This window comes from Lontra canadensis, unplaced genomic scaffold, assembly GCF_010015895.1.
Source record: "Lontra canadensis isolate GAN:19392208 unplaced genomic scaffold, GSC_riverotter_1.0 scaffold348, whole genome shotgun sequence".
NCBI lineage: Eukaryota > Metazoa > Chordata > Mammalia > Carnivora > Mustelidae > Lontra > Lontra canadensis.
Window position 1 is genome coordinate 28,812 of NW_022631342.1, and position 20,474 is coordinate 49,285.

Here is a 20,474-nt window from a genome sequence, read left to right on the forward strand (position 1 = left end):
ATGCAAAGATGACTGTCGTGACTATATAACTGTACTCATTTATCCAAACTGCTGGAGCTTGCACCCCTGGATTATTAAAAAGGTAAAAAGGCACCCCAAATTCTCATCATTTGCCACCAGTGGGAGCACACACAGTCTGGAAGTCTCTTGCAAACCTAACCCTAAACCTATCCTATGACCCGGATATATCATGCCTAGGCATTTCCTCAGGAGAAGGGAGACATGTCCCTAAGAAGAGAGTCCTAGCAGTTTTATTTAAGATAACCTCAACCCAGGCGCCGGGGTGGCTCGGTCAGTACTGTGTCCAACTCAGCTCAAGTCATGATCCCACGGTTATGAGATCAAGCCCCGTGTCGGGCCTTAAGATTCTCTCTCTCCTTCTCCGTTTGCCTCTTCCACCTCCCCACCTCTAAAAAAAAAACTGGAAACCACTCTGGTGCTCATAAACGAGAGAACGGATAAACTGTGCGATACTCACAGGCTGGACGACTACTCACCAAGGAGAAGGCATCCTTCACGGAACCATCCTTCACGGAACCACATGAACGAACGCACGCAAACGCGTCGTGTGAAAGCAGCCTTCCGCAGGCGTGCGTACTGTATGGTCCCATTTCGATGGACGTCCTGGTAGACACGCGTCACAGAAGCAATCAGAACAGTGCCTGCCAACAAGGGTGTGGACTCAGAAAGGGCTTGTGGGAACTCTGGGCTGGTAGAGACATCCCACGTCTTGGCAGGGGTTGGCACCACACAGGTGCACGCACTCGTCAAAGCTCATGGAGTGGTACGCTGAGATCTGTATCCTTCCTGACAAACGTTTTCAAAAGCTGCAGACGGACACTGAATTCTAGTTAATGACCTGTGGGAGCTGACGTGTTGAGGAGCAAAGTGTACGGCCATCTGCAGCTCACTTTTAAAGTCATGGGAAGGTAAGAGGGGTTGATGGATTCTTGGATACCTCCATGAAAACACGAACCCTGCAAAACGGTGACAGCTGCAGAATGGAGGTGGTGGGTCCAGAGGTGTTCACCATCATTTCCACTTTTCTGCATACTTGCACTTTTTTTTTAACAGTAAAATTGGGAGAGGGCAAAAAGTAAAGGGGAAAAACTCTCTAAAAGAGGAAAACAAAAACAAATACAACTTGTATGTCAATTTGATGGCAAAACTACAGAGCAGACGGACTTAAACGAGGCAGCACAGCGCTGTAGAATTTATGGGCAAAATTACACTTGATCCACAGGATCACTCTCCGAGATCTCTGCCCACCCCACAAAGGGGCAGTAGTGATCTGCTCCTCTACGGCCAAGGCTGACGGAATCTGGTGGAAGCTTGACCCAGGTTAGGTCAACCCAATCTCCCTGTGCAGGACTCTTGAACTGGGGCGAAAGTAGACCACTGGGTTTCTGCTGTTCGCATGAACTATGGGCATTCAAACCTAGTGGCTGTGGGGAGCTTTCATTCCTAGAAAGAACGGTGCACGTCTCCCTTTTGTGACGGGAATGCAGCTACACGACAACTGGCATTGGGAGGGAGAATGAGGACCGTCGCTACAATCTACCATATGGAGAAATAAAGTAGTAAGTGCTCAGTGAGCATCTGCTTTGCATGTGTATCACACGTGCAGGCAGCAATGCAAGTGTTCCCGGGAGGCCACAGCGCCACCTGCTGGCCACAGTTATTCCAGAGGCTGGGTCCTACAGCGCCACCCGCTGGCCACGGCTATTTCCGCGGCTAGGTCCCACAGCGCCACCTGCTGGCCACGGTTATTCTAGAGGTTGGCTCCCACAGCGCCATCTGCTGGCCATGGTTATTTCAGAGGTTGGGTTGCTCCAGCAGAGAACCGGGAGGGAGACTGGGTGCTGTGCTCTCTGCTGCACATCTTCCCCTTCAACAAGATCAGCTTCTTCCGAAGTATCAGCTGCTCGCAGGGTGCCAGCTGTGACGAGTGGTAAGCGCAAAGGTGCCATCTTCAAAGGGGCTGGGGGAGTCCGGGTACACAGGCGGGGGTGCATGGACTAAAGGTGCCCCACACACCATGAGCACAAGAGATCTGTGTGCTACTACAGCCCTTTCTCAGCTGATGGGCAAAAAGCATCTTGAGGAAGCACTTCCGTAACTCTCACAAAGATGTCATCACGAGCATCACCTCTCTGGTGGGGACCTGACTCCTGCCCACGTCCTCAGCTGTCCCTCTGATCGCTCTCTCTTGCTCTCTTACCAGTAACTGTGACGCCCACATCCCCGAGTCTTGCAACCTCTGGTCCGGCATTTCTGCCCACGGGCCCAGTCCCCTTCGCTCCCATGATGACAGCTCATCGTCGTCTCTTCTGATCTGTGGCAGGGTCGGGGGCATGTCCTCTGGAGCCTGTGCACACCCCTGTACGTACTGGTGTGTTGCTGCATCCCCCAGCACCAGCATGCAGAAGGTGCTCGATTAATGTAGTTTGACTGTACGAATGACCGAATGAAGGAAGCAACAAACGAGCTGTTGCCGCTCTCATCCAGCCCACCTTATTTGGCTTAAAATCCGTTGGATATCCTACCCCAGGAAACAGGGTCTTTGTATAGGGTTGAGGCCATGCAAGATGGGGGACAGGGCTGGGGACAGTCTCCTTCCTGAGGGATTTTGGGGACGGCGGAACCCCTCACACAGGGCTGAGATCCAGGCTGTGCCTCTGCACTGGGACCCTCTGAGAGTGAGTGAATGAGGGAGCTGATGGGCTGGGCTCTCAGCATCCTCCCCGTGACGACTGCCACCAGGGGGCAGCATCAGGCTGCACAAGTCAGCCTGGCCTCCTCCCTCTGGGCTCTGTGGGGACGGTTGTCCCCATCCTGTCCCTTCCCCCTGTTCCCGTCACCCTCCCTTCAGGGCTTGTCCAGTGCCGTCCAAGGCTGCCCTGGGGCTGAGGACTCCTGTCTTATCCTGAATCCCTCAGGCCAGGTTTGGAAGGAGAGAGGGCGTGAGGCCAGCTGAAGGCCACAGCCAGGCTGCGGTAGAGCTGGTTTAGACCCCAGTCCCTGGCACCCAGACACAGTGCCTCGTCACAAGGGAGCCAGGATGCCTGGCTGGGCTCCCTGGGGCCTCTCTGTAGGCATCAACTCTCTATCAGACTCAGGGCTCCTGGAGGACTGGTTTTTGCTGGTTCATTTTCTACCTCGGCACCCCCAAAATAAGGCCTAGCACAGAGGAAGCATGTAAAATGTGGGCTCTGTCACTCGCGGTTGTGTGTGGCTCCGGGGACGGCATCATCACCTCTCCGCACAATGGGTCTGATAATAATCCTCGCTGCCAACAGTGTTAGGAAGATTTCACGAGACAGTTTTACCTTGTTGTCTGATCCCTTCTGCATGCTTCTGTCCTGTCCTATTCCATCCTGCCCCTGGGCATTTGCACTTGCTGTTCCTGCTCCAAACGCTCTTCCGGTGAGCTCTGTAGGCAACAGGTTCATGGATTTGGTTACTTGATCGGTACCTGCTGCTCCCACAACGTCAGCTCTGTGAGAGCAGGGACCTCCTTGATTTTGTTCACATCTGTCTCTTCAGTACCTATCACAGTGCCCTGGACACAGCAGATGCTGTCAAGCTTTGCTGCATGGATAATGGATGAAAGATATCTACGTGAAGAATCTAGCTCTGTGCCTGGCATGTAGAAAGCTTGCAACGCGTTAGCAGTTAGTAACATTAATAAGCAAGACGATAACAAGCAGAGTCACGGAAGCCAGGGCAGGAGGCAGGCCATCCCAGGAATGGCAATGAGCCTAGAGTGCTGGCAGCTGAGGGTCCTGGGAAGCCCCGTGGTCCTCTCCTGCTGTGTGACCCTGGGCACCTCACTCACCCTCTCTGGGCTGTGCTACCTTCTTGAGCAATAAGGCTCTGCAGCTGGGGGCCTGCTTAAAAAAAAAAAAAGGCAGTGCAACTCCCCCGCCCTGCTTCCTGCCCTTCCTCTGCTCCCAGAAGGGCCCAGCATGGGCGAGGAAGTGATGGGAGGAGAAAGGAATCCAGAGGAATGAGCTGTAACTATCATTCTTGGGCAGGTGTGGGGTGGGGCTTTCCCCGGAGCCCTCCCTTCCGTCTGCTCTGTCTGCGGGGGTGCCGGGAGCCCTGGGCGGGAACTTGCTGGCTCAAACTAGGGCATCCCCTAACCTCTCAGAGCTGAATTTCCAGCTCTGCCAACCACCCAGTCGGCTTTCTCTTCCACCCAGCTTGGGGCGCGCTGGGGGCTGGAGGAACGTGAGGTGGCGTGCGCTGCTGCAGTCATCTTGCACCAAGCCCGCTGCCTACGGGGCCCAGGGAAGGAAAGCAGGGTTTCTCCTGCCCTGGGTGCCCGTGGGGGCCCTCTCATTGAACAACAGGCACCTTGATGTGAGGGTGACGGGCTTATTGCTTTCCTGGGTGGCTGTCGTCCATCCCCTGCCCTAAGAACTCTGGGACAGAGCTCCCAGGCCTGCCTGGAGGACGAGAGGGGGATCTTCTAGACAGAGAAGGCTCTTGGGGTCTGGGGAATGGCCCCAGGAGCTGTAGGGTGGGGGTGTGTGGTTACGCGTGTTTCCATCTGCGTGTGAGTGTGGGGAGATGCTGGTATTGCTTGAGACACGGGTCTGGTGGGGGGCAGGGCTCATCTGCATGGTGTTTGTGTGCAGAGGTTTGCACGTGGAGGTATATGTGTGTGTGTGTGTGTGTGTGTGTGTATGTTCCTGCATCTGGGGTGGGCTGTGTTAACGTAGGTGGGCTCCTGTTTTTCCTCCTTCAGCCAGCAGGCACGGTCAGCTGACTTGGACCTCGTCCTGAGCAGTTTCCAGCCTCGAGGGCTGCCTGGAGGGGGTCAGCCCAGGTGCAGTAGGGCTGAGGCAGGACCCCTCCACTGGCCCCCCCCCATGCAACTCTTTCTCAACTGTACACTCTCCTGCTGCCATTTTATGGAAAGGAAAATCGAGTCATCTGTCAGGCCCCTCATCCTGACAGACTTCACTGCATCCAGTGACCCTGGTGTGGACCCTATTTCTTCAGTGGGTACTTACTGGGTACCTACTATGTGTCAGGCAAACAAAACTAGGGGAGGCAGATAAGGCACCTGCCCTGGGGAGCTCACACTTTAGGGGGTACATTTGGTTCCAGGTGGGGCAGAGAGTCCCCTCTTTTGAGGTGTAATGCCCAGAAAGAGGCAGCCTTGGAAGATATTGGGGAAGAGTTTCCAACTGAGGGAAGAGTGCGTGCAAAGGCCCTGAGGTCCCGGTGGGGTTGCAGTGCTGTGAGCAGAGAGACGTGAGGTTGGGCAGGGAATGCTGAGACCTGATAAGATGGCTTGGGGCTGCTGCACAGAGGGGCAGGGGCTGGAGGCAGACCAGGAACAGGGAAGTAGTGGCCCAAAAGAGACAAGGAGCACTAGGCAGGGAGAAGCAAGTGTTCCCAGAGCCCAAGCTCCCATCCCTGCTCCAGCCCAGGGAGACCCCTCTCTTGAGACATCGGGTGGGGTGACATATCCTGGGTAGGGGGAGGGAATTTCATCTTAAATAGCCTGCGGAATGAGAACCTTGGGGTGTCACATGGTGACATTCAGATCTCAGCCTGTCCCAGTTAGTGCTGTTTGGCCTTGGGTAAGCTGCACTGCTGATCTGAGCCTCAGTTCCCCATTCGTAGAATGGGATGACAATTCTTCTGGGTTGCAATAAGGCTTTAAGAAGTTCAAGTGACACACATTACAGCGTGCAGTGTGGCTGACACATTGTAGGGAGCAGAACCGGGCGGCTACTGTCATTACTAGGGCGACACTTAGATTCAAGCAAGAAGTGTTTAAAAAAGCAAATAAAAAACAAATAATGCTTACAGTGTATCCAGCTGTGTCCTAAGCATCCATGGGTGCTCTCCCTTCTGCAACAGGACTTTCATCGAGAGGTGCAGTTGTCCCCATTTTACAGATGAGAAATGGAGGTGCCGAGAGAGGGGACCTGCTGAAAAGACACCCAGTCCTTGAGGACAACAGACCTGCAGTATCAACCCTAGGCACGGCGCCCCCCGCCCCCCCCCATCTTCTTCCACCTCACCGATCTACCCCTCCAGCTTGCTCGGGCTCCTTACTGTAATTTTCTTATGTCAAGTCCATCTAAAATGCTGCAGCAGACGAGTCTGGCTTTCATTTAAAGAGAAATAGGGAGTCATGGAAGGGTTTTGAGAAGGGGAGGGACATGGTGACAAAAATTCTCTCCCTGGCCAGACCTTACTTCGGTCCCCCTGAGCCCTCAGCTCTACTAGGCCTGAACTTGAGCTTCTGACCCTGTCCTTGTAGAGTCCAGTTTTGGCAAGAATCCTGTCAAGCTGGTTTAGCCAGAATTCCCTACCCTCAGGATCTACCCAAATTCCTCATCCCCTGCCACCTCCCAGGGGATGCCTGATTGCCCTGGCCTGTCTTCTGCGAGAATCCTGCTAGGTCAGCTCAGCCAGAATCCCCCCTTCCCTCCCATACTTCCTTCTAGCAATTTCCCGCTCACTGACCGTGCTCTTTGGCCCGTAAATCTCCACTCTTCCTTGCCATATTTGGAGCTGAGCTCCCTCTCCCTCCCACAGAGCAAAGCCCCATAGCAGTGGTCCCTGCACCTTCAAGACAGTCCTGAATAAAGTCTCACTGTCTTAACTAGTGTCATAAGAATTTTTTCTTTAGCAATGGTTGGATTTATGCTTTTGAAAGCTCACTCTGGCTGCTACACAGAAAACAAGGATGGACACTGATACTGGTAGGGGAGGGCACAAGTCATGGGAAGAGGCTGTTCTTCCTGGTGAGATGGAAGAGCCCCAGTCATGGCGGAAAGGGACCAGGGGTGGGGGGGTAAGGGGCAGGTAGGTAGGGGACTCTCCACTTCATCCCTGCTCTTAGACCTTCCCTTCCCTGGCTGTCAGCACCTTTAAGGCCCACTCTGGCTCTGGCCACTGTACCTCAGTACCTCACACTCCCTCTCCTCCAGTCCTAGCCCCACCACTCTCCTGCCTCAGGACCTTTGCATTTCCACTAACCTCTCTCAGGAGTGCCCTTTCCTTATCTACTTAATTACTGATCTTCCAGAAGATCTCAGGTCAACTAGCACTTTCCAGAGAAGCCTTTCCTGGCTTTCCCATCCTGGGTAACTCTCCCTGCTGTGGGCACAGCAGGATCTTATACCACTGTGATTACTGATTTAAGATCTGCCTCCCCTCTATAACGTCTGGGGCGGGGACAGAACCCACATGAGTTTTGTTTAGTCCCAGGCTTGGAATAGAGTCCAGGTGCAGTAAATATTTCTCAAGTGGCTGAAGAGATCATTGGTCCTTATTGGGCAGAAAAGTTAGGCCAGTATTCATCTGTGGCTGGCTCAAGTCGGGCCATTAGGCTAGTGCCATGGGATGGAGCCACAATGGTGGGCTGATGTCTCAGGTCGCGGGAGGCTCAAGCCATGACAATTGGGAGAGAGAACTCTTCCTGGGACCTGTCTTGTCTGACAGTGCCTAGGGCAGGGCCCTCACTGAACCACGGAGGCTTATCCAGGGCACCACCTGGCACCCCCCTTATCCACCGGCCTGCTGTCTCAACAGGAGGTGACTCCTCCTGGGCGGGTACTGGGTGGGCACTTTTTAAACTCCTGGACACTCAGCACCCCACAGAGCCTGGCATGGGGCGGCACACCCCGTGAATGACCGCAGCCCAGAAATGGACCAAACTTGGGTGTGAAATGGTCAGCGACTGTGGTTAGTTGAGCAGGAACAGGAAGGCTGTTCCTGCTGCTGTAACAAAACACCGCAGACCGGGTGGCCCAAGCAACAAACATGGACATCTCACAGGTCTGGAGCCTGGGAAGTCCGAGATCAGGGTGCCAGCAATTTGCCTGCCAGTGGAAGACCGTCCTCCTGGCTTGTGGACAGCTGTCTTCTTGCTGTGTCCTCAGTGGTCTCTTTGTAGGCAATCAGAGGAGGAAAGGACCGCACGACAGGGAGAGACTGAGAGGCAGGCAGAGTCGGGGGCTCCGGCAGGGCCCAGAGTCCCAGGATAGCTCCGGGATTCCTCCCCCCCTTCCACCAACCTGAGCCTCGGTCCAGCACTGGGCTTACTTTTAGGGGCTCCTCTAGCTGCGACTTGCTGTGACCAGGTGGGGGCAGGGAGGTATCGCTTCTCTGCGCCTCAGTGTCCTCTCCTGTAACACGAGAGTCTTGTCATTCACCTGCACAGACGCGGGACTCAAGTACTCTACAAGAGGGTGCAAATTAAGAAAAAAAAAAAAAGAGAGAGAGAACAAACCAACAACTTTCCCTCTTTTCGTTTTCTTTCTTTGCTTTTTTTTTTTTTTTTTTTTTTGGCTTTCTTTTCCTCCCCCTCTTTAATTCCCTTCAGTTCTCGGCTTGTCTCCCTTCTACCTCTCTTTTCGTTCCTTCTCGCCGTTCCCGGAGCTCTTTCTCTCCGTCAAGATGGAGGCGCCCGGGGCCTTCCGGATTCGGGAGCGAAGGTCCGCTTCGGGCCGGACCCGCAGCGGGTGGTTAAGGGCGGGACCCGCACAGGCCCTCCACTCTTCAGGGGACTTCTCCGACCTGCGGTGCTGCGCGGGCGGGCATCCCCACGGCTGCCCGGCGAGGCGAGGGGGCCGCGCACCCCAGCCCGCCCCGCGTCCCGCGCCCTCCCCCGTCCCGCGCTCAGACCCAAAACTCCCGCCGGCGTAGCCGCGTGCGCGCGCTTCCAGGCCGTCGGGCGGTCCGGCCCGCCGCCCCATTGGCTGGGGGCTCGTGGGGGCGGGGCCTCCTGCAGCCACGCCCCGCGGACCACGCCCCCTCCCGGCCCCTCAGCTCTCGCAGTCAGAGCCGAGCTGCTGGCGAAGCGGAGCGGGTCGCAGGTAGGGCGGCTTCTCCGGGTCCCCCAGAGGGGTGTGGCGGGGTGTCCTCTCCGGGGCGGCGGGAGCGCGGGCCGGACCTCGGCCACCTTGTGGCCTTGTGGCCGCCGCCCGCATCCAGCCCCCTCTTGAATGGGGCTCCGCCGGCGTGGGGGTCCGGGCTGGGTCTCTAGGCCCGGAGGAGATGCCCGGGCCGCCGCGGCCTGTCTGGGGAGAGCAGGTTACTCATCCCCGGGAAGGGGGCGGGTGTGGCCGCAGCTGGAGGGCTTTGGGGCGGACGTCCGGCAGCGCTTGCGGCGTGCAGGGACAGCCTCCCCTCGGTTTGCCCGTGGGCTGGACCGCGAGTGGGGGCCTCGCGGGGCGGAGCGGGGAGGTGCGCGGACCCCAGCCGGGGCGGCGGGCGCGGGCGGTGGGACCCGGGTTGCGGGGGATGTTGGGGCGGAGGGAGTCGTCCTGGCGCCGCAAGATTGGCCGCATCTGGGGGAGGAGGAGCCGCGGGGCGCTGTCCGAGTGTTTGCGCCCGGATGGGGGGCCTCAGGGCGGAGCAGAAAAACTTCACCCGCGCCCACAGGCTCCCTCCCCGCGCGCCCCGCCGGCGGCCCGTTTGCAGGCCTGAAATGCAGCGTTGTTTTTTGATTTTTTTTAAAAGAAAGTCCCCGGCCCCCGCATCTTCTCTGGGGTTGGAGTGGATGTGTGTATGGGGTGGGGTGGGTGGGTGGGGGACGGGGAAATCAGCGGGTTCCAGGCAGGGCCTGCGTTCCCCTTGGCGGAGGTGTCTCACGGCAAAAGAGGAGGCCTCCCGCCTCAGTTTCTCCATTTGTACATGAGTGGTATAACTTCTTTGATAACGGGGTGTGAGAGAATAAAAGGAGGAGGCTAACCCAGTCCCGGGAGAAGCATTAGCTACTGTCGTATATTTTCTTGCTTTTTTTATATTTGTCTGTCTCCGCCTCCAGTCTGGCCCCGCCAATCCTCTCGTCTCTCTGAAACCAGAGGGAACTTGTAAAAACAATCGGTTCAAATCAACCCCCTGCCTTAAAATCGTCCGCTGATGTCCCTGTTGTCTAAGTCCCAAACTTGTCCACAGGGCTTTCTGTTACCTTCCATGGCGGCCCTCTCCAGCATCCACCACCCCCTTCCTTCCCCTGGGCCTTTACTCCTGCAGGTCCCTCTGCCAGGAGTGACCCCCTCCCCACCCCCCAGAAGTGATCCCTGTAAGACTCAAGGCAGCCTCCCCTCTTCCGCCAGGCCCTCTCCACCTACTTCTGCGCTCCGGCTGGGGGCGGGGGGGGGGGAGCTTGGTGGCCGCGGGTTCTCAGTGCTTGGCTGCCCATCCTCCCGCCCCCACATCCCCAAGTGGCGCCGGAGCCCCTCCAGCGCAAGAACAGGGTCCTGTAGCGTCGCGGAGCTGAGCCAGACCCAGCGGGGCCCTGGGGCGCTTGGTCGCCATTAAGGGTGGGTTCCCCTGGGAGGGGAACGTCTGTCTTTGTCCCGCGGAGTGGCTGAGCAGGGCTTTGGTTTCTGTCTCATCAGCAGCGACAGAAGTGGGAGGGATTATTCTAGATGGCCCCATGCCTGACAGTTCCCCCGTTAGCGGCTCAGGTATTGTTGGCTGAGGCCATTGCAGCGGGCACCGTCTGCACCGCGTCCGGGGGCCTGGGATGCTGCATCAGTGTCCCGTTTGACAAATGAGGAAACGGGCGTCGAGTGGGGAGGTCACTTGCCAGGGGTCACAGGGGCAGCGGAGAGCACAGTCGGGCCTGAAACTACGGTCAACACCCCCACCCCGCGAAGTCCGGGGGTGCGGGGAGCGCTGGAGGCAAGGATGCAATACGGGAATGCGTGACCCGGGGGTGACGGGGTGCAGAGTCGGCTTCTGGTTACGAGCTGAGGGGGGCGCAGGGCCCTTGGAAGTGGGAGGCGCGGCGCTGGGGGACCTTCTCCGCCGGGCGGGGCTGGTCTCCGCGACGCCGTCGGGGTACTCCGGGGCGGGGGTCAGGCGGCCACGCTGGAGGGGCCGCGTCGGGTTCCCCAGCCGCGGGTCCAAGGGTTTCCGGCCTCTTCTCAGCACTCTGGGGCCCCAGGGAGGTGGGGGGAGGGCGGCAGGGCACTTTCCCGCCAGGGGTCTGTCCGCGTCTGTCCGCGGGCGGCACCCCCCCCGCCTTGTTTGTGTTTCTGCGGCGGGCCCTGCTGGCTCCGGGCGGCGGCTGGCCGGCGGTAGCCCGCCGCCCCCCGCTCCCCTCGGCGCTCCTCCCCTGGCCTCCTCCGCCCCTCCCCTGCCTCCCCCGCCCCTCCCCTGCCTCCCCTCCATCCACTCCCTCCCAGCCCGCCGCAGCTCTCTCCCGAACAATAGAGTGGGAGGTGGCAGAGGTCCGTCTCGGGCCCCCTCCCGGGGCCTCTCGCTTCCTGGGACTCCTCTGTCCCGCCTCCGCGTAGCGGACCTGCCCCTCCACAGTCAGCCCTCCGTTCTGCCAGGTGGGGGCCCAGCTGGCCTGGAGGTGGGGAGGGAGTCACCGAGTCTCAGCCTCAGTTTACAAAGGAGGAACCTGGGGTGCCCTAGAGTAACTTTGTGAGTCATCCAGAACCTCACCCCTGGCCACCCCCCCCGTTTCCCTGCCACCCTCTCACTGGGAGTTGACACCTGCCAACCCACCGGCTGTGAAGGGCAGGTCGTGAAGCCCACGCTGATGCTGCTCTGTTCCCTGCACCAGCAGCACCTGCCGCACTGGGAGCGCCTTAGGACCACCCCATTCCTGCCCTTCAGAATCAGAGTCTGCATTTTACCACACTCGTGGGGACCCTAAAGTGTGAGAAGCTCTCTGTGCCTTAGTTTCCCTACCTGTAAAATGGGGATTAAGGCATCTCCCCAGCTGTGCTGCCGTGGGCATGAATCTAGTTCAATTACATGAGCGCCCAGCCGTGAGCCCAACAGCGAAGTCGGTGGGTCGTGGGCAGTGGCCATCAGATGAATCAAAGCACAGCCTCACTCTTGTCCCCTTTCCTCAGCCATGGCTGGTTCTCCAGTGCCCTGCCCCCGTCCTCTGTGTGGGTTGGTTCAGAGCCACCCTCATGTGCCAGCAGCGGCCTGGCCCTGCAGCTGGGAAGCGTCCACACATGATGCCAGCCCTGGCTTCCCCCAGCCAGAAACCCATGTGAGGCTCAAGACACTCCCAGTTTTCAGTCTACGCTTGGAGTGGCCTGGCTTTGCCAAGAACCACACGGAGACAGAAGCACCCAATGTGATTAAACCCAGTTCTTGCTCCCCTAGACTCCCCCCAGTCCCCCGTCTTCCTGCCGTCTGGGAGAGGTGTGAAAGCTACCAAGAATGGAGTCTTGGGAAGTAAACTGCAAACTCCTTTCACTAAAGTGTAAACGACTGAGAAACACTGTCCATGCTCCCCTCCCTGGAGAAAGCACCTGGCTCTTGGGCTTCAGAGGGATTCATCCTTGCTATGGTTGCTGGGTTCTCAGGGTGGGGAGGCGGGAGGTGGGGGCTCATAGGGGTCTGCAGGGTTGTCTGGAGTCCCCAGATAGGTGGGTGGGCTGAGGGGAGGTGTTGGGAAGGCCAGAGCCGGGTGCCTGGGTGGACTCTCAGGACCTAATATGAGGACACGCAGGGCCTGTGGAAAATTCCCAGGCTATTTTGGGTTGAGGCCCCCTTCTCCACCCTTTCCGGGGAGAAAGGCCCTGCTGACATACCCCTCCCCGAGGGCAGCCAGAGTGGGAGTGACTTCCTGGCTCCCTCACTTCTAGGACCTTGGGTCCCCCTCCCCTGGCTCTGGGCACTGTTTAGAACCTGGGGTGGGGGCTGACTGAGGGAAGGGGAGCGTGCCCCCTCCCCCCTTCACCCCCTCAGACCACCCATGCTCCCCTCCCCCACTTGCTTTTTCTCCAGAACATTTCCCCAGTTTAGTTCTTAGCTGGGGGGCCCAAGGCAAGCTACTTGACACTTTGTGCCTCAGTTTTCCCATCAGCAAAGTGGGGATGAACGAGTAGAGCTGGGCGAGGTGCCTAACTCCAGGACACTGCTCTTGTCCCTATGGTTGTGGGTCTTCAGTCCCCGAGCGTAAGCTCCTGAGAGCAGGAATTTGCTGCCCTGGTGTCCAATTTTCCTGCGCATAGTGAGTGGTCTGGCAACTGCTGGAAGGGATATAGCCTTCGTCAGGGTCCTCAGGGGCCCGTGCAAGCCCCCAGTGTGCTTGGGGGACAGACACAGCCCCACCTGGTCCCCTGATGTGCACACACAGGCAGTGACAAGCCCGTGCATGTGAGGACACACATATACGTGTGCACAGACACGTACATAAGCACAGGAGCTGTGACGCGCCCTGGCCAGGGGCATTTAGGCCACTGTGCTGCCCGTCAGAGGCCCCTCCCATGTCTGGGCTTCAGGCATCTTCTTGCAAACTGCTCCCGGCTGGCCATGGGGAGCTGTGGGGAGTTAAGGGGTGCTGGGCTGGTGGTGGAAGGGGCTGGTCCTGGAGGGTGGGCCCCGCCTCCGCGGGAGCCCTGGACCCTGGTGGGAGGTGTGTCTGGCCCTCTGTACACCCTCTCCCCATCTGTGTGTGGAATGGGGTGGGGGGTGGGCAACAGCTGCAGGGTTGGCTCCTGGGTCACTGGCTACCCCCTCCCCCAGCTGTTTTCCTGACAGCTGGACTCTGACCCCAGCCTTCCCCAGACAGCGGCCATTCACTCCTCTTTCTCTCTGCCAGCCCTGGGGGTGGGCTGGCCTCTCGCCAGGCCTGCCCCAGCTGCCCCAGCTGCTCTCCAGCACAGATGGCAGTGGTGAAGGACCCGGGGTCTCCCTGCACCCCCCGCCCCAGCCAGTGGTGCCCTCCGGCCCCGGTTTCTAACACTGCTGGGTGTGAGCATGGCTGTCACCACCCCTTGCTGGACTGTGCTAACGAGAGAGCATATCAAGTTCACGGTGGGCGCCAGGCCAATGCTCCTGGTTCTTATGCTGGTTAGGAAGGGAACGCTGCTCTCCACCAGCCCCCGTGCTGGGCCCTAGAGAGGTGGAGGGACCCTGTGCTGCCCTCAGGTTGCTCACCCCCACAGCCACGGGCTCCCATTGGCATCTCTGAGGTGTATTTGGGGAATCAGGGATGTTCCAGTGGAGAGAAAGGGAGCCCCTAATTTGGGCTTGTTTCATTAATTCAGGGGGAGGTGGGCATGGTAAGGTGATGCCCTCTAATTTGTAAGCTGGCCCTCGTCTCCTGGCTCTCATCTCCCCATCCCTGGTGCCTACCACACTGCCTCCTTGCTGGCCTTCAGCCACACCTGGGCCCTTGCCAACCTCAGGGCCTTTGCATAGGCTGTTTCCCCTACCTGGAAGAGCCTCCCGGTTTTTCAGATGGTTGACTCTTATTGTTAGGGCCCTGCATATACCCTCATTAGAAAAGCGTCTCCACCCACTTACTTTTTCTGTGTATTTCTTAGCAGCCCTTTGGGAATCTGTGATGATCTTATTTATATTCTTAGCTACCTGTTTATTCTCTGCCTGCACATTCAGGCCCTGTGTCTCTAGTGCCATGACCAGAGGGCCTGACACCAGTCACCTGTGTGTGGAATCACCTTATGATGACAGTTACAGCAGTGATTGCTGGCAGTTACTGCTCACTGGTGCTGGGTCGATGCTGAGTGCTTAGCGTGTAGTCTGTGATTTCACCTTCATGGCAAAATGAGGGCAGATGTGCCTGACTGCAGAGGAAGGCAAGGAGACTGTAGATGGTGGGGGTGGGGGGTCCCCTGCTTCCCGCTGCTGTCCCCCCTGCTGTCCCGGGAAGCCTGGGCAGGACGCTCCTTTCTCTGGGCCAGCCCCTTTCCCAGAACCCCAAGCACTGGAACATTCCGGGACTCTATGACCTGTGCTGCTGGGTCACGCTGGAGCCCTGCCCCAGCCCAGCAGCCGGGACCTTTATGAGGTGGGGGCTCCCCGGTCCTCCCTGGCCACGGCTGCAGCTGAGAGAAGGGTCAGGAGGTACTATGTCACTTCCTCCAGAAGGCCAGCCAGCCCTCTCTCTTCCTAGCAAGACAGAACTAAGGCCAGACAGGGGAGTGTGGGGGGCTGTGGGTAGAATGTGGGGGAAGGGGACAGGGGAGAGGTTTGGCCCTTTTCGGGGAGGAATCAGGCCTGGGTCTCGGGTGGCTTGGGATGCGGGCAGAGGGTACACTCTTGGGTGATGTAGGCCGAAAGCCCAGGGCCCGGGGCCACAGAGTCACCATCAGTGAGGGAAGCAGGGTGGCAGTTGGGGGTTCAGGGTGATCAGATCTTCGAGTTTTTCCCAGAGTGGTTGGAAGCCCCCGTTTGCGAGAGCTGTGTTTAGGGCAGCCCCTGTTTTCAGTGTGAAAACCCTGCGTGAGCCCACAAACCCTCGGGACTGCTACCGCCCCAGCTCGCCCTGCGCGCCTGGGCCCGGTGTGAGTTCAGCGCTCCGCCGCTGCTGCCCTGGCTGTGGGGCCTGGCTCCCTTCACCTTCCCTGCCGTCACCAGCCCCAAACAGGTGCCCAGGGATGCCCACTCAGCTGCCCCGTGTTACAGATGGGGAGATTGGTCCCAGAGAGCGGGAAGGGATTGCTCAAAGCCCGCCGGCTCCTGAGCTTTGCTCTTTCCTATTGGGCTTAATCCAAGGCCAAGTCAGAGCAGGTACCTTAGTGGTCACGTGTTCAGGGCAGTGGCCACGTCTTGCTCTTGGCACAAGTGCCAGAGCCGGGCAGCAGCTAGGGAGTCCGCCGCCCCCAGAGCCCGCAGCCGGGTCTGAGCCCGCCTCTGATGCATGCTGAGGGTGACCATTGGTGTTCCTCGTGGCCAGTGGCCCAGGCAGGGCGCCTGCTCAGCGCTTGGACACGTAAGGGCCTCTGCAGTGGCCTGCCACGTTGGGTCCCTCGGGCTCGCTGTCCCGGATGCAGGCTAGTGACAGCCCCCGGGGGATCCAAAGCTGGGGTCTGTGCCTCTCCGGTTTGTGTCCAGAGTTTCTTGGAGGGGCACTGTGTGCTGTTCTCTCCCTTGCCTCTCCGCCTTCCCCAGGGTGCCTGGCACTTAGTGGGTCAAGTCTGCTGGGGAGCTGGAGTGTGATCTAGGTAGCTGGCATTAAAGCCCGCCTGCCCTCCCTCCTGCTCCTTCCCTCCCTCCTTCCCTTTCATGAGTATTGACTCAGTGCCCCGAGTGTGCCAAGATCTGTGCTGCGTGGAGGGGACTTAGAGGGGACTGATGGCATCCCTGTCATGGGGCAAGCGGGCATTTCCTGGCAGAACGATGCCAGAGGGAGGCCTATGACTGCAGCAGGAGCTGAGGCACCTGACCCAGCTGGGGCAACCCGGGCATGTTTCCAGAGAAGGTGACCTCTATGCTGAGTGAGCCTTGTACCCCAGCCAAGAGCAATGGGTCTCGACTGGCAGATTGTCAGACACAGGGCTGGGGGTGCATCTGGAGGGCCCCTCCTTGCAAGGCATTAGCCCCTGAGAACCCTCTGTCTCTCCTTAGGTTAGCCATGTCATCTGAGCCTCCGCCACCACCACAGCCCCCAACCCACCAGACTTCGGTGGGGCTGCTGGACACCCAGCGGGCCCGTGATCGGTCACCGTCCCCTCTTCGGGGCAACGTGGTCCCCAGCCCACTGCCCACCCGCCGGACAAGGACCTTCTCAGCGTGAGTCTTGGGCTAGTCTGGTGAAGCCTCCTAAGATAGGTCTCCTGCCCAGAGCCAGAATCATTGTGTCTGGTCATCTCTGCCTCATTGTCCTTGCCTGTCAAATGGGGAGATAAATGGGTTAGGGTAAGGACTGATGGTGCAAGACTAGGAAGGTACCCTGTAAACTCTGGGGGGCACGCCCCAGGCCCCTTGAGCCTGCCCCAAGCTGGGGGTCGTAACAAATGGGAAATCAATGGGGTCTTAAATGATTGGGTGTTAACCGCAAACAAGCCTCTTCCTTTGTGAGACCTCGACTTCCTCAGCTGCAAAATGGGGACAGTAGCAGGTTGGCTACAGAGCTGCAAAGGACCTGCACGGTGCCTGGTAGATCCAGATCTCAGGCTCAAGGAGTAGAGGCTGCTGTGATTAATAATTAGTGCTCGGAGGGATGCTCAGGGAGCTTTTAGTCTAACCCCCTTTCCAGATGGAGAAACTGAGGCCCGAGAAAATTTGCCAGGGTCATCAGAGAGCGTCTCTTACTGGAGTCTGTGTGAATGGCTCCCACAGTTGTGCAGTGCACACTGCACAGCTGGACATTATGCCCCTGGCTACTGCCTGGGGCATAGCTTTTGAGGGGGAGGTTCTGGGATGAGCTGGGTGTGTCCTGGGAGAGTGGGATGCTGTTTTGGGGGGCTGGTGGGGGCCTCCTCACACTTTCCTCATCTCTGTCAGGACGGTGCGGGCTTCTCAAGGTCCTGTATACAAAGGAGTCTGCAAATGTTTCTGTCGATCCAAGGGCCACGGCTTCATCACCCCGGCCGATGGCGGCCCCGACATCTTCTTGCACATTTCTGAGTGAGTCAGGGCTGGTTTGTGTGGTTTGGGGCTGGGGCAGGGGCTGCCTAGGCCCCAAGGAGGCAGGGGGAGGGTGTGACTTTGGTGGGCGCTGTGTGTGAGGGTGTGAGACTCTGCCTGTGACCTGTGTGTGACTGTGCCTGGGGGTGGGGTGGTGAGACTGTACTTGGCAGTGGTGTGTGTGGGCGGCTGCAGGCGACAGTCTGTGTGTGTGTGTGTGTGTGCGCGCACAAGAGATAGCGCATGTGTACACACGTAAGTATGTTGAGAACCCCTGGGAGGTTGTGTATCTGGTGGATGGGGACGGGGGCATCCCTGGGAGCTGCAGGAGTTGCACTGGACCTAGGGCCTGGCTTCCTGCTTACCTCGGGGAAACCACTTGGTGAGGCTAGGAGCTGGACCCTCTCCCTGCCACTTGCTCACTGACGTCCTTCCTTCCTGTGTGGAAACCCTCGGGAGGCCCAGGGCGCGGCCCACACATTCGAGATCTCAGTGCTGGAAGGCAGCCAGCAGCCTGCGCTTTTCTCCCGCCTTCAGATATGGGGGCCCTCCTCACGCACGCCTTACCCCTGCCCCATTCTTTGGCCTCCGCCTCCCCCATCTTTCAGTTCAGGCTGTGGCGGGCTGCGTCCCATCCCACACGGCAGACCAGGCCATAGAGGAAAACCCCATTGCTGCAGGCAGGCAGGGCACTGTCCCAAGCGTCTGTTGGCACGGGCGAGTGATCCCTTCTGGATGCTTCTCCCCGACGTTCTTGCACGCGGGGCCTTCACTGCCCCTCTACCGTGCACACGCGAGAAAGCTGCAGAGTCCGTGCGTCTGACGTGTGTCTGCACACGTAGACTGGCGTGGACGTGTATTTTCATCTCGCCCCCGGCCAGAAGGGATCGGTAAGGGTTTACAAGGATAGTCGCAGGGCACCATGAAAAATAAGTTAGTAAGGAGCAAACAAGTTATTAAAGAGATTTGCTGGGGAGCAAATCAGAGAGGTGGAGACACGGGATGTCTGCTTCCACGGCCGGAAGCGGGCTGCAGATGTGTAGTCCTGGGCTTCCGGGTGGCCGGATCCGAGGGAGGCACCATTTGCTGGGGGGGGCTTCTTCCATCAAGACGAACCAGTTCCAAGAGCCGAGGGGGCTGTTCCTCTTGGAGGGGTCCTCCAGGGGGCATCAAGATGGGCACCTCACTGGGACGGGCGAGATGGTGGCTTGTGCCCCCCTCAAACTTGAGAGACTCTTTCTGGGGTGGTCACAGGGAGAGGACGCTTTCTGGAACTAGCTTTAAGCACAGAAGGGACTTTCCCGAAGCTTGCTGAGCGCTTGGGGAGTTGGAGGGCACAGGTGCGCGCAGCTGGGTTTGGGGGCTCCTAGGACCGTGCTGGGTGTGCTGCAGCAGCTCAGGAGTCGTCGCACCGGCGCGCGACGGTGACTTGTCTTCCTCTCTTCGGCTCGGACCAGCTTTCCCTGCCCTTCTGTCCCCAGGCCCATGGTGCCTCCATTTAACTGAGAGTGTGGGGCCCTGGACGGGCTGAGCCTGGTCTCGGCCTCTGCGTCAGGGGAGACGACGGGGGCCACTGAGATGGGCTGGCCCTCTGAGCAGCGGGGGCTGCGGTCCTTTCTGAGGGCAGGGCACTGAGTGCTGTCTCCTCACCCCTGCAGTGTGGAAGGGGAGTACGTCCCTGTGGAAGGCGACGAGGTCACCTATAAGATGTGCTCCATTCCCCCCAAGAACGAGAAGCTGCAGGCCGTGGAGGTGGTCATCACCCATCTGGCTCCAGGCACCAAGCACGAGACCTGGTCCGGCCACGTCGTCAGCTCCTAGGAGAGGCCGGAAGCACCTCTTTCTCCTGGGCTTGCGGGAGACTCTGGGGGGAGGAGGAGGCAGGACCAAACTGGAGATGCTGGTCTGCTGCTTAAGGTGGGGCTTCAAAGGGAGGAGCCCGTCGGTCCCTTTCAAGTATCTCCTGGAGGAGGGGGCGTGGGGGGCAGGCATGGGGGTGCTCTCGGCCACCAGCACAGCCTCTGACCATTGCAACCGTCTCTCACCATCTGAAAAGCATTAAAAGCATGGAAAAAGGGGTGCGTGCTGGTGGCTGAGTGGAGGGTCCAACCCCAGCCCGCGGGTGGGTCAGGCTTCCCCAGCCCACAGAGTCCTTTGTGCCCCTGGACTGGGGACTCAGTTCCCGGGTCCAGTCCGCACCAGGGCTGACCGGGGCCCTGCATGTTTCCTCGGATGCGCTCTTACCCATGTCGCCACCTTCCTCATGTCCATGGCCCCAGGCCCAGGCCCTTCTCTTGCTCCTTGTGGTTGGTTCTGGGCGGGGGAGAATCTGGCTCAACGGTGTGAGCAGGGGAGGGCTCTGGTGCCTTGCAAGTGGGAAGTGTCACTACTGGGCATCTGGGGAAAAGTGTTTCTCTGGGAGCCCTGAGCCTTCCCCCCCTTGGCTCTGCCGAGCTCCACTGCATCCTCTCCGAGGAGCCTGGTCTCCTTCCGCCCTCAAGGTGAATGATCATCATTTCGAAGGCATTTCACATCCCTGGTCCTTTAGCTGGTGGGTGGGCATGGGAGCAGGGAGGGTCTTTGTCTAAAATCAGACCTTTGTCCAGATCCATCCAGAAGAGAGTCAGTAGCTTGCTTCTGGGCTGGCCTGGTCAAGTCCAAAGTTAGAGGAGAAATGCACCTTTGGTGTGGGGTTTTCTTGCAAACTGGTGTTAAGACATGCTTGGGATTTTCTTCTTTCCTTTTTTAATACCGAAGGCTCTCAGTCAGAGCCAGCCCTGTGCGCACTCTGCTGCCGACATTTCGAACCTTTGTAGATATTTGCCGTCAACATATCCTTGGGAGTTTCTTTGCGGTGGTTTGGTTTGGCTTGGCTCTCGTGATTTAAAAATAGAAATAGCTGGGTAATAATGTTTTGAAATATGGGGCTTATGTGTAGTCAGGAAACCATGTGTCAGTGCAGGGAAGTGAACCCTTGAAAGCCCAGGGGGCAGACGGGGAGTGTGCACACAAGGGAGGCTGGCCGGGGGTGCGGACCCAGGGGCATGCCGGGAGCAAGCCGGGAGCAGGAAGGCCCTTGTTGGGTGTCTGTCTGTGGTCCTGTTTGTCTTTCCGTCTGGGAAGCGCTTCCTTTGAAAGGGGTT

General features: G+C 58.6%; 1 protein-coding gene and 1 long non-coding RNA gene across 6 annotated transcripts; one reads left to right on the plus strand and one right to left on the minus strand.

Moving 5' to 3' along the window:
- Nucleotides 1-554: 554 nt before the first annotated feature.
- LOC116862828 lies at nucleotides 555-8,565 on the minus strand. Of its 2 annotated transcripts, none has more exons than XR_004381721.1 (5): nucleotides 8,380-8,565; nucleotides 8,049-8,159; nucleotides 5,828-5,951; nucleotides 3,330-3,433; nucleotides 555-624 (listed from the first exon to the last, which is right to left on the minus strand). It is a non-coding gene; the product is annotated as an uncharacterized LOC116862828 (long non-coding RNA). The 2 variants fall into 2 exon arrangements; XR_004381722.1 differs by having other exon boundaries at nucleotides 8,049-8,212.
- Nucleotides 8,566-8,795: 230 nt separating this feature from the next.
- On the plus strand, nucleotides 8,796-19,411 carry LOC116862827 (calcium-regulated heat stable protein 1). 4 transcript variants are annotated; one of them, XM_032850256.1, is made up of 4 exons: nucleotides 8,796-8,849; nucleotides 16,330-16,494; nucleotides 17,209-17,331; nucleotides 18,990-19,411. In XM_032850256.1, the coding sequence occupies exons 2-4, from the start codon at nucleotides 16,337-16,339 to the stop codon at nucleotides 19,150-19,152; spliced, it is 444 nt and encodes a 147-aa protein (XP_032706147.1). In that variant the 5' UTR covers nucleotides 8,796-8,849; nucleotides 16,330-16,336; the 3' UTR covers nucleotides 19,153-19,411. The 4 variants fall into 4 exon arrangements, with proteins under 4 accessions (XP_032706147.1, XP_032706146.1, XP_032706149.1 ...); XM_032850255.1 differs by lacking the exon at nucleotides 8,796-8,849 and adding an exon at nucleotides 14,700-14,818; XM_032850258.1 differs by lacking the exon at nucleotides 8,796-8,849 and adding an exon at nucleotides 14,751-14,826.
- The last annotated feature ends 1,063 nt before the right edge of the window (nucleotides 19,412-20,474 follow it).

Excerpts from the sequence above, each read along its gene's own strand:
- LOC116862827 (XM_032850254.1), top strand. The coding sequence starts at position 14,832 with ATGTCACTTCCTCCAGAAGGCCAGCCAGCCCTCTCTCTTCCTAGCAAG. Across the intron at positions 16,495-17,208 it reads CGGACAAGGACCTTCTCAGC|GACGGTGCGGGCTTCTCAAG; the intron begins GTGAGTCTTGGG and ends CATCTCTGTCAG. Across the intron at positions 17,332-18,989 it reads ATCTTCTTGCACATTTCTGA|TGTGGAAGGGGAGTACGTCC; the intron begins GTGAGTCAGGGC and ends TCACCCCTGCAG.